Below are 13,317 nucleotides of genomic sequence, written 5' to 3'. Positions count from 1 at the left end.
TGAAGGACAGGTGTGACGTGCTCTCTGGAGCGGGTTCCGGTGAGCAGGCGGGCAGCAGAGTTCTGGACGTATTGCAGTTTGTTGAGGGTTTTGGAGGTGATGCCGTAGAGGATGCTGTTGCAGTAGTCTAGCCGGGATGAGATGAAGGCGTGGATGAGGGTTTCGGCAGCAGAGGATGAGAGGGAGGGCCGGAGACGGTGCAATGTTTCTGAGGTGGAAGAATGCAGTTTTGGTGATGTGGTTTACGTGGGGGAGGAGTGAAAGGGTAAGGTCGAAAATTACACCTAGATTGCGGATGTGGGTGGAGGTAGTGACAAGGGAGCCGTCGATGTTCAATGAAAAGTCCTGAGTGGAGCGAGTGAGGGAGTCGGGGCCAATGATAATTATTTCAGATTTGTTGCAGTTGAGTTTTAGAAAGTTTTTTTGCATCTGTGAGGCAGGTGGTGAGGGTGGAGTGGGTGGCTGTGGTGATGGTCTTGCACTCGTAGCACGTGTCTGCTACGAGTGTTTAGAAAACCACCAACTCGGCGAGCTTAAATAAAAGAAAGCCAATGTGAGCAAAACCTAAAGGAGTTAAGTTTTTAGCAAAGGCAGCAATCATAAATGAATCTTTCAGCACATACACAATGTTGACATCCGTAGTTATATTTTGAGAAAGACGCGAAAAACACGCTACTTGTAAACGGAGTGTGCAACAGCAACAAACATGGCAGTAGACGCAAAGTTAAATCATGAAATGCAACCTTACCCGAGCAAAAACTACGCATCTTTATCCGGGAGTGTCTTGATACCGATTTCCTTGACCCAGCCACACACAAAGAAGTTGTAGACCTGCATGCTTTTCCAAGTTTTCATCTGTTTGGTTGTGTAGAATGATGTCTGGAGCACAATAGTTCCATATTTCTGAGAAGGCGAACGCGCTACATTTACTCCGTTACATCTACTTGAGTAACTTTTGGGATAAATTGTACTTCTAAGAGTAGTTTAAATGCAACATACTTTTACTTTTACTTGAGTATATTTATAGAGAAGAAACGCTACTTTTCCTCCGCTACTTTTATCTACATTCAGCTCGCTACTCGCTACTAATTTTGATCGATCTGTTAATGCACGCTTTGTTTGTTTTGGTCTGTCAGACAGACCTTCATAGTGCCTGCGTTTCAACAAATACAGTCACTGGTGACGTTCACTCCGTTCCACCAATCAGATGCAGTCACTGGTGACGTTGGACCAATCAAACAGAGCCAGGGGTCACATGACCTGACTTCCACAAGTTGAAAAACGTATTCGGGTGTTACCATTTAGTGGTCAATCGTACGGAATATGTACTGTACTGTGCAATCTACTAATAACAGTTCCAATCAATCAATCAAAAGTGTGAAGGAAAAAAGACAATTTTTTATTTCAACCGTACATCCCGTCAAAAGCCTAAAGACTGACTGCACAGTTCCTGTCTTCACAATAAAAGTGCCGCTCCATCGCGCCTGCGCTTTCAAAATAAGAGTCTCCGAAAGCCAGCGCAAGCAAGCTAGCAAGCTACGGAGTTTGCCGCCAATGTATTTCTTGTAAAGTGTATAAAAAACGAATATGGAAGCTGGACAAATAAGAAGCCAAAAACCAACCACTTTCATGTGGTATTAGACAGAAAGGAGGAACTTTTTTTCTCCTCCATTTGAAAACGTGGACGTTATCATCACTACTGTCTGATTACAATCAATGCAAGTCATCAGAATCAGGTAATACACCAACTTATATTCTTGTTTTCATGAAAGAAAGGAATCTATATGTGTTAAACATGCATGTATATTCATTAAAACACCTTTAACATGTAAACAAAAACGGCAAAATAAATAAATATACATTATATACTGTATATATCAATGTATGTGTATATATATATATATATGTGTATATATATATATATATATATATATATATATATATAATGTGTGTGTGTGTATATGTTACTCATCAGTTACTCAGTACTTGAGTAGTTTTTTCACAACATACTTTTTACTTTTACTCAAGTAAATATTTGGGTGACTACTCCTTACTTTTACTTGAGTAATAAATCTCTAAAGTAACAGTACTCTTACTTGAGTACAATTTCTGGCTACTCTACCCTCCTCTGGTCAGAACCTGTTGTACAAAGTATTTGCAAACACCTACTTAGAGACGTGTTAATTCAGTCAAATACAAATGGCAGACGTACAAAGGACGTGTGAGACGGTAAATGTCAGAACACTTTGCTCGCCTTTCGAGCCACTCTGCCTTTCATTGATCCGCTTAAAACGTTGACTTTGTGTCTTCCTTCCAGCTGAGCTTCTGCCAGCGTGCGGCCGTGCACGTTTCTATTTACAATGTATCGCTGTCCTGCGGGACTGCTTGGATAAAGGTCGGACACACTGACCTCACTGGCCGGAGAATAGAAGCAAAGTCCATTATCACAGCCTGCGTCCTGCAGACGGCTTTGCCTGCGAGATTCAATACTCTGCAAGTGAGGAGGGCGTGGTTATGTCTGGGTGCGTTTCTTTAGCGCTTCTTTGCTGAGAACTGTCTTCAGCCTCTTTGATTTCTGACGTTGAGCAGATTGTTGACACGTCTATCATGCCTCAGCTTGTCAGACTCCAATCACTGATGACTGATTGACACTTTCTTACTGCAACATCACACAACCCCCCACTAGTGTTTTGGGCATACACAACTACTGTGGAACATGAATGTTTTTAGGCTGCTTTGCTGCATGTGACACAGGCATTCTTTATTCTGAGCGGGGCACAAAATATGCAGCCAAAAAGAAGAATAGCTAAGGGGGGACATTAGATCATTCTGATAAATAATCTATAGATTAACCGATTAATCAAAAAAATAATCTATAGATTAATCGATAGAAAAATAATCGTTAGCTGCAGCCTTAATAATGATTGTGAACAATAGGCATATTTCCAAAAAAAGGTGCAGTTCCCCTTTAGTGACGGATGTTTTGCATGTTATGAACGCTTGCACTTCACTGTGACATTAGACTTTGTCTTTCCAAAAATAAACTCTCCCATCTCCTCATTCTGCACATCCTCCTCCATCTCACTGCTGCTCTTCCGCATTCCCCCCCTCTCCCGCCACCCATTCCTTCTCTCTCTCTCTCAGTACCACCTGTTTTATCTCTTTTCTTCTTCCCCATGGGCCCTCTCTACGCTCTTCCACCTGTTCTCTCTCTCTCTCTCTCCTGCACCACCTGTTCCTTCTTTCCCCCGTAGAGTGCATGTGTATCTCAAGCTGCTGCCACATTCATGTGTTGAGTGTCGTAGGTTGCCAGCGCTTTAAAAAAAGGTGTTTTACATCATTGTTGTTAGTTTATTCATGCGTCAAAATATCAATCAATCAATCAATCAATGTTTATTTATATAGCCCTAAATCACAAGTGTCTCAAAGGGCTGCACAAGCCACAACGACATCCTCGGTACAAAGCCCACATAAGGGCAAGGAAAAACTCACCCCAGTGGGACGTCGATGTGAATGACTATGAGAAACCTTGGAGAGGACCGCATATGTGGGTAACCCCCCCCCTCTAGGGGAGACCGAAAGCAATGGATGTCGAGTGGGTCTGACATAATATTGTGAGAGTCCAGTCCATAGTGGATCCAACATAATAGTAAGAGTCCAGTCAATAGTGGGGCCAGCAGGACACCATCCCGAGCGGAGACGGGTCAGCAGCGCAGAGATGTTCCCAGCCGATGCACAGGCGAGCGGTCCACCCCGGGTCCCGACTCTGGACAGCCAGCACTTCATCCATGGCCACCGGACCTGTGCCCCCCCCCCTCCACAAGGAACAGGGGAGCAGAGGAGAAAAGAAAAGAAACGGCAGATCAACTGGTCTAACAGGGGGTCTATTTAAAGGCTAGAGTATACAAATGAGTTTTAAGATGGGACTTAAATGCTTCTACTGAGGTAGCATCTCTAACTGTTACCGGGAGGGCATTCCATAGTACTGGAGCCCCAATAGAAAACGCTCTATAGCCCGCAGACTTTTTTTGGGCTCTGGGAATCACTAATAAGCCGGAGTTCTTTGAACGCAGATTTCTTGCCGGGACATATGGTACAATGCAATCGACAAGATAGGACGGAGCTAGACCGTGTAGTATTTTATACGTAAGTAGTAAAACCTTAAAGTCACATCTCAAGTGCACAGGAAGCCAGTGCAGGTGAGCCAGTATAGGTATATATATATATGTATATATGTATATAAAGGTATATACAGTATAGGCGTAATATGATCAAACTTTCTTGTTCTTGTCAAAAGTCTAGCAGCCGCATTTTGTACCAATTGTAGTCTCTTAATGCTAGACATAGGGAGACCCGAAAATAATACGTTACAGTAGTCGAGACGAGACGTAACGAACGCATGAATAATGATCTCAGCGTCGCTAGTGGATAAAATAGAACGAATTTTAGCGATATTACGGAGATGAAAGAAGGCCGTTTTAGTAACACTCTTAATGTGTGACTCAAAGGAGAGAGTTGGGTCGAAAATAATACCCAGATTCTTTACTGATTCGCCTTGTGTAATTGTTTGGTTGTCAAATGTTAAGGTGGTATTATTAAATAAATGTCGGTGTTTAGCAGGACCGATAATCAGCATTTCCGTTTTCTTGAGTTGCAAGAAGTTAGCGGACATCCATTGTTTAATTTCATTAAGACACGCCTCCAGCTGACTACAATCCGGCGTGTTGGTCAGCTTTAGGGGCATGTAGAGTTGGCTGTCATCAGCATAACAATGAAAGCTAACACCGTATTTGCGTATGATGTCGCCTAGCGGCAGCATGTAAATTCTAAAGAGTGCAGGGCCAAGAACCAAACCCTGAGGAACTCCGCACGTTACCTTAACATAGTCCGAGGTCACATTATTATGGGAGACGCATTGCATCCTGTCAGTAAGATAAGAGTTAAACCACGACAAAGCTAAGTCTGACATATCAACACGTGTTTTGATACGCTCTAATAAAATATTATGATCGACGGTATGGAAAGCAGCGCTAAGATCAAGAAGCAGCAACATAGATGACGCATCAGAATCCATCGTTAGCAGTAGATCATTAAAATCATTCAAATAGAGTTTCAAGCTTAAGACTCTAGCTCTTTTTCTCATTGATAGAGCTGCTGTAAAGTAAAAAAAATAATAAAAAGAATTCCACGGGTCAATAGTCACTTATCCGCCCCCCCATCCTAGCCTTCAGAGAGCAGGACGCATATACAATTCTTGGCCCTCCCTTTGGTTTTGGTTTTTTATTAATCAAGTGCTGAAATGGCATAACTGTATTCCACTCTGGAGAATAGAGCAACGTCATCCTGCACCATTCAAACACCGGCAGTCCTATTTTCTCTCCTGTTTATCCAGCCAGGGGAAAAGTTCACAGTGCACATAATTCCCTCATCCAATTGCTTTGGTGTCGTGTTAAATAGCTGGCTTTCTTTCTTTTCTTTTATTTCAGTATTTATTTATTATTCACTGCAGTGCTGCAGCTTGTTTCGCGGAGATCATGATTTTGTGCTCCTTTAATGAACAATGAAGTCTTGGCAAGGCACCAAGGGGAAGGTGTTTGTTTTTATAGCAAATTACACTCGAGGATGCCCTTGGTCCTGACTTTTCGGTTGCACTCAATCCGCTGCTCCTTCCTCGGCCGTGTTGTCACTTTTTAAAAGTTTGCAACCGCGTGTGCAGAGGCAGAGGACGGTCTACAGGCTGACGCTGGTGAAGGCGTGGAACGTGGAGGAGATGCAGGCCTACTCTGAGCTCATCGCTTTGGGGCAGCCCGACTTCATCGAGGTCAAGGTAAGATCTTCTTTTTTGTGACGATTCTAGTCTGGCGTGTGTGTGTGTTTGTGTGTGTGTGAGCTCAGACGCGTCTCCGGAGACGACAAATCCTCATTTATGTTTGATTCACATGAATGCCAAGACCGCCGGTGGCCAAGCTCGCTAAAGCCTGGCACGCAACAACGTCTGTGCTTAGTTAAATGTTAAAGTAAGGAAAGATTTCCCAGCAGAAAGCCATGAAAAAAGCATCAGCGAGTCACTTGACTAAATTAAACACAAGTCACTACTCAAAGTACAACTTCACTTCTTTGTTTTATTTCAGGTATAAAAGCCCAGATGCATCCAATCAAGTATTAGGATGACTTCTTAGTGCAGGCAAAAAGACATCAAGGCTTTATTATTTAACAACTTGCATGCAAGTCTATTTATGTTTGCAGAACCTGATGAATAATTGACTTAGCGGGAACTCGAGCATCCTTGAGTGTGACACGTGTCTTCATCAGCGACTGTTTGTCATTTGGTCAGATAATTGAGCTCTCTGCATCGACACGCACACAGAGGATGTAGTCAGTCAGTCAGCCCATCCATCCATCCATCCATCTTCTTCCGCTTATCCGAGGTCGGGTCGCGGAGGCAGCAGCCTAAGCAGGGAAGCCCAGACTTCCCTCTCCCCAGCCACTTCGTCCAGCTCTTCCTGTGGGACCCCGAGGCGTTCCCAGGCCAGCCGGGAGACATAGTCTTCCCAACGTGTCCTGGGTCTTCCCCGTGGCCTCCTACCGGTCGGACGTGCCCTAAACACCTCCCTAGGGAGGCGTTCGGGTGGCATCCTGACCAGATGCCCGAACCACCTCATCTGGCTCCTCTCCATGTGCAGTCAAGGCGTTGAGGGGATCTGGTTTGGTGGCTGCAGGATTAGGTCTCTGCTTTTTGCAGATGATGTGGTCCTGTTGGCTTCATCTGGCCAGGATCTTCAGCTCTCACTGGATCGGTTTGCAGCCGAGTGTGAAGCGACTGGGATGAGAATCAGCACCTCCAAGTCCGAGTCCATGGTTCTCGCTCGGAAAAGGGTGGAGTGCCATCTCCGGGTTGGGGAGGAGATCTTGCCCCAAGTGGAGGAGTTCAAGTACCTCGGAGTCTTGTTCACGAGTGAGGGAAGAGTGGATCGTGAGATCGACAGGCGGATCGGTGCGGCGTCTTCAGTAATGCGGACGCTGTATCGATCCGTTGTGGTGAAGAAGGAGCTGAGCCGGAAGGCAAAGCTCTCGATTTACCGGTCGATCTACGTTCCCATCCTCACCTATGGTCATGAGCTTTGGGTTATGACCGAAAGGACAAGATCACGGGTACAAGCGGCCGAAATGAGTTTCCTCCGCCGGGTGGCGGGGCTCTCCCTTAGAGATAGGGTGAGAAGCTCTGCCATCCGGGGGGAGCTCAAAGTAAAGCCGCTGCTCCTCCTGTCAGTCAGCCATGTAACGATTTTAAAATGTTTAAACCAGGGGTGCTCATTACGTCGATCGCGATCTACCGGTCGATCTCGGAGGGTGTGTCAGTCGATCACCAGCCAGGCATTAAAAAAAATAGTCCTAAAAATGAGCGATCATAAATCTTCACTATGACGTCACTTTCGTCACTTGATTGACATTCACGGCACCCGAGGGTCTTCTGAGATGACGCTGGCTGCTGCCAGCTCATTAAAATGACCGACTGGAAGGCGAGAAACACTTTATTTCAACAGACTCTGGCGCCGTACCTGTCGTCAAAACTCCAAAGACCGACTGCACAGTTGCACAATAAAAGCTCTGCTTCATCCTGCCTGCGCTACCAAAATAAGAGTCTCAGAAAGCTGGCGTGCACAAGCTAGCAAGCTACGGAGTTTGCCGGCAATGTATTTCTTGTAAAGTGTATACAAAGGAGTACGGAAGCTGGACAAATAAGATGCCAAAAACCAACCACTTTCATGTGGTATTGGACAGAAAGGAGGACTTTTTTTCTCCTCCATTCGAAAATGCGGACGTTATCAGCACTACTGTCTGATTTCAATCAATGCAAGTCATCAGAATCAGGTAATACACCAACTTATATTCTTGTCTTCATGAAAGAAAGGAATCTATATGTGTTAAACATGCTTGTATTATCTTTAACCACCTTTAACTTGTTAACAATATTAACTATATGTGTTAAACATGCTTGTATTATCTTTAAACACTTTTAACTTATTAACAATATTAACTATGTGTGTTAAACATGCTTGTATTATCTTTAAACACCTTTAAGTTGTTAACAATATTAACTATTTGTGTTAAACATGCTTGTATTATTTTTAAACACCTTTAACTTGTTAACAATATTAACTATATGTGTTAAACATGCTTGTATTATCTTTAACCACCTTTAAGTTGTTAACAATATTAACCATATGTGTTAAAAATGCTTGTATTATCTTTAAACACTTTTAACTTATTAACAATATTAACTATATGTGTTAAACATGCTTGTATTATCTTTAAACACCTTTAAGTTGTTAACAATATTAACTATTTGTGTTAAACATGCTTGTATTATTTTTAACCACCTTTAACTTGTTAACAATATTAACTATATGTGTTAAACATGCTTGTATTATCTTTAACCACCTTTAAGTTGTTAACAATATTAACCATTTGTGTTAAAAATGCTTGTATTATCTTTAAACACTTTTAACTTATTAACAATATTAACTATATGTGTTAAACATGCTTGTATTATCTTTAAACACCTTTAAGTTGTTAACAATATTAACTATTTGTGTTAAACATGCTTGTATTATTTTTAACCACCTTTAACTTGTTAACAATATTAACTATATGTGTTAAACATGCTTGTATTATCTTTAAACACCTTTAATGTATTAACAATATTAACTATATGTGTTAAACATGCTTGTATTATCTTTAAACACCTTTAAGTTGTTAACAATATTAACTATTTGTGTTAAACATGCTTGTATTATTTTTAACCACCTTTAACTTGTTAACAATATTAACTATATGTATTAAACATGCTTGTATTGTCATTAAACACCTTTAATGTATTAACAATATTAACTATATGTGTTAAACATGCTTGCATTATCATTAAACACCTTTAACTTGTTAACAAAAACATATATTTCATAAATAAGTAAATATAAATGATATATATGAATGAGGTAGATCCCCACGACTTGATCAATTGAAAAGTAGCTCGCCTGCAGAAAAAGTGTGAGCACCCCTGGTTTAAACAGTACAATTGAATGAAACCGTAACAACTCCTGACTTTGTTACCTGATTGCAGTGCTTCTCATTTATTTTTTGTCATGTCCTCCCCTTGGGGACATATTCACGCCCCCTCTAAATTGAAGTTCAATTGAGAATATTTATTTAATTATATATCCGTACAAACCACTCTCTGAGTTGCTGGTACCAGCACCTACATACCGCAGAGCTAAAGACTAGGTATTGTTTTGTCACGCCCCCCCCCTGACATCTTATCATGCCCGCCCCACTATATGAGAAGTACTGGTCTAATAATTATACAACTTTAAAGGATATCTGTATTTTATGTATGCAAGCATGTTTTGGCCAAACAATAGGGGGTTCCACAGATGTCATTTACAACATACTTGCCAACCCTCCCGGATTTTCCGGGAAACTCCCGAAATTCAGCGCTTCTCCCGAAAACCTCCCGGGACAAATTTTCTCCCGAAAATCTCCCGAAATTCAGGCGGAGCTGGAGGCCACGCCCCCTCCAGCTCCATGCGGACCTGAGTGATGTCTTGACAGCCTGTTCTCACGTCCACTTTCCCACAATATAAACAGCTAATGATCGAGGGCGAGTTCTTGGTTTCTTATGTGGGTTTATTGTTAGGCAGTTTCATTAACGTCCTCCCAGCGCGGTAACAACACACAACAACAGCAGTCCCCCGTAAAGCAGTTCGTCTGCCGTAAACAGCAATATTGTGACACTTTTAAACAGGACAATACTGCCATCTACTGTACATGCATATGTGACCCACCCATAATGTGTCACATTTTTGTGTTGATTTATTTATTTTATTTTATGGTTTGAATTCCTTTTTGGAGCTGTCATTACACATTTATCAGTATTCACATTGGTCAGTAGGGGGCAGTAGGGCGTTTCTTCCCAATTGAATGCTATCACCTGCAGACCGGAAGTGTCTTGTCATTCTGATGAGCGCGACCAGTCTGTGAACAATTGAAACGTCCTGTGTGCTTTTTCCTCCTGTATAACAGGTTAGTTTTGGTGAATCAACTCACTGAATAATATCCATGTGATCTTTATAAGTTTAAGTACACATTCTGATGGTGGAGCCTAACTCTAAAGTGTTTGTGAGTTGTAGTTTGTATTTGTGAATGAATCCAGTGCACAGCTGCAGTAATCAATACAAAAAGGCGACGTGAGTGCGCAATGTTTATATAGGAACTTCTGATCCTACCGTATTTTCCGCACTATAAGGCGCACCTAAAAACCACAAATTTTCTCAAAAGCTAACAGTGCGCCTTATAACCCGGTGCGCTTTATTACGATTAATTTTCATAAAGTTTCGATCTCGCAACTTCGGTAAACAGCCGCCATCTTTTTTCCCGGTAGAACAGGAAGCGCTTCTTCTTCTACGCAAGCAACCGCCAAGGAAAGCACCCGCCCCCATAGAACAGGAAGCGCTTCACCCGCCCCCATAGAACAGGAAGCGCTTCACCCGCCCCCGGAAGAAGAAGAAAAAACGCGCGGATATCACCGTACGTTTCATTTCCTGTTTACATCTGTAAAGACCACAAAATGGCTCCTACGAAGCGATCCGGTTCATAAAAAGACGCAATCTCTCCATCCGCACACGGATTACTACCGTATTTCACAGCAACTGAACCGCACTGTGGAACGGGAGCACGTACGGTGAATATTCGCACCACAGGGAATGAAGTCATCCTTCACTGTGGTTCTAGCTTGCCATGCTAACTTCCACTCATGGTGATATTCAAAAGGAAGACCTTGCCAAAAGAGACCTTTCCAGCCGGCGTCATCATAAAAGCTAACTCGAAGGGATGGATGGATGAAGAAAAGATGAGCGAGTGGTTAAGGGAAGTTTACGCGAAGAGGCCGGGTGGCTTTTTTCACACAGCTCCGAAGGCGAACACACCTTCACTAAGACGGGCAGACAGCCTCGGACGACATACGCCAACATTTGCCAGTGGATCGTAAATGCTTGGGCAGATATTTCGGTCACAACTGTGGTCCGAGCTTTCCGGAAGGCAGGATTCACAGAACAACAGCGACACTGACTCCCGATGACTTCTACGAGACGGAACCGGCCATTTTGGATCCCACGCTTGCGCAACTTTTCAATTCGGACACCGAAGACGAAGAATTCGAAGGATTTACGAATGAAGAATAACTTCAGAAGGTGAGCGCTATGTTTATTTTGTGTGTTGTGACATTAACGTTCGAGCAACATTATGTTACTATTGCTCTACACCATTTTGAATTTTACTATGTTTGTGATTGCACATTTGCGTACATTTTGGGACAGAGTTGTTAGAACGCTGGTTTTCAATATATTATTAAAGTTTGACTGAACTATCTGACTGTTTTTTTGACATTCACTTTAGCGCAGCGTTTTTTTGACATTCACTTTAGCGCAGCATAGGCGCGGCTTATAGTCCGGGGCGGCTTATTGGTGGACAAAATTATGAAATATGTAATTCATAGAAGGTGCGGCTAATAATCCGGTGCGCCTTATAGTGCGGAAAATACGGTAATTCAGACTCCCAAATTAGAGCTCCCGTTTTCTTATTGATTTTATAATGTATATTTGTATAATGTGTGTGTTCTGAAATAGTGACAGAGAATAGAACAAGGATGGACAATTCAACCCTTAACTCAACAATGAGTAGATGAGTGTTGTGTGTGTATGTGTAAATAAATGAACACTGAAATTCAAGTATTTCTTTTATTTATATATATATATATATATATATATATATATATATATATATATATATATATATATATGTAATTAAAAAAAAAATATATATAGCTAGAATTCACTGAAAGTCAAGTATTTCTTATATATATATATATATATCTTAACCACGCCCCCCGCCCCACCTCCGACCACGCCCCCCCCCCCCTCCCGAAATCGGAGGTCTCAAGGTTGGCAAGTATGATTTACACTCATGTGAAAAAATAATGGTTGTCAGTTATTTTCTGTCACATCCCCAGAGAGCCCAACCCAAAACAGGATTGATTCAACATGATGCTCCATTCAAACCGATTTTCACAATATATTATTAGGTGGAAAAAGTACAACAAAACCGGTTACAGGTTACAAATGCTCCTCCTTAGCTTGTGTACATGCAGTGAGTAAGCGTGGCAATGGCATACCTGCCAACTACTCCGGTTTTCCCGTAATTAGTACGGTTTCCATCAACCTATTCCGGGTTACGGTTGCAGTGATAAAAAATACGGTTTTTCATTAATTAAAATTTTTTTTTTTTTTTAAAGTTTTATTCACGAAATCGCGTAACAACAATGACAATCGACACTGCTTCCCGTAACTTCCTATCGAGCCATTCCGAATGCCATGCGCGAGGCTATTTATAGCACCGCTGCCAAGCACGAGGCACCAGTTGCCATTGTTTCCAAACGAGCGAACGATCATGGAATCAGCCGGAGAAAAATCGCAAACGAGTTTTAAACCGAAAAGAAAACTGCAGTCATTCCGTGAAGAATATTCAAAAGCCTATCCGGGAATAATTATCCGTTCCAAAAAGGGTGAAAACTACGCGAATTGCACCTTGTGCAGACAAGATTTTTCGATCGGACACGGAGGAATTAGCGATGTAAAAGACCACGTTGGGACAAAAAAACACAAGTCTAATGTCTTTTAAAGATGTCAAGGTATGATATTGTGGTTATCAAAGAAATAATCACATAATATTGAATGGTATAAATATTTAATTTATCATGAGAGGAAAACAAATTTCTTTTTTTAATATCTTAGATGTTAAAATTTATACTCATTTATTGTAACGTCACAGACATTTGTTTCAATGGTATGCTTTTTTGTTTTCTTTAATTTACACATGGGTTAATGCACAGATTTTGTATTTTTAGACACTGTTGTGATTGTTCTTAGATTAAAGACACAGTTCTATCGTGGTATTTTTTGTGGAAAAAAATATTCAAGGAGACGAGTTAAAACATACATGTTATTGTAAATAATACATGTTTATTAAACAAGGCAGTAGATTATACAAGTTTGGACAGAAAGTTAGTAATGACATCAATTTTTTTTTAATGGAATTGTTTAGTACTGTTTTACCATTTGTTTACCGTATTTTCCGCACCATAAGGCGCCCTGGGTTATAAGCCGCGCCTTCAATGAACGGCATATTTCAAAACTTTGTCCACCTATAAGCCGCCCCGTGTTATAAGCCGCATCTAACTGCGCTAAAGGAATGTCAAAAAAACAG

The 13,317-nt window shown here is 41.6% G+C and overlaps 1 protein-coding gene across 2 annotated transcripts in view; it reads left to right on the top strand.

The window, feature by feature from the left end:
- The window catches only part of tyw1 (tRNA-yW synthesizing protein 1 homolog (S. cerevisiae)), a 138,644-nt gene that overhangs the window by 72,849 nt on the left and 52,478 nt on the right, over positions 1-13,317 (top strand). For both annotated transcript variants that reach the window (XM_061972205.1, XM_061972204.1), the window contains exon 14: positions 5,717-5,827. In XM_061972205.1, coding sequence (XP_061828189.1) covers positions 5,717-5,827 — 111 coding nt within the window. The remainder of the gene's footprint in view (positions 1-5,716; positions 5,828-13,317) is intronic.

Source organism: Nerophis lumbriciformis, linkage group LG17 (genome assembly GCF_033978685.3).
Source record: "Nerophis lumbriciformis linkage group LG17, RoL_Nlum_v2.1, whole genome shotgun sequence".
Classification (NCBI taxonomy): Eukaryota; Metazoa; Chordata; class Actinopteri; order Syngnathiformes; family Syngnathidae; genus Nerophis; species Nerophis lumbriciformis.
Note: the sequence above shows the minus strand (reverse complement) of the source record. Positions and strands in the feature narration are given on the sequence as shown.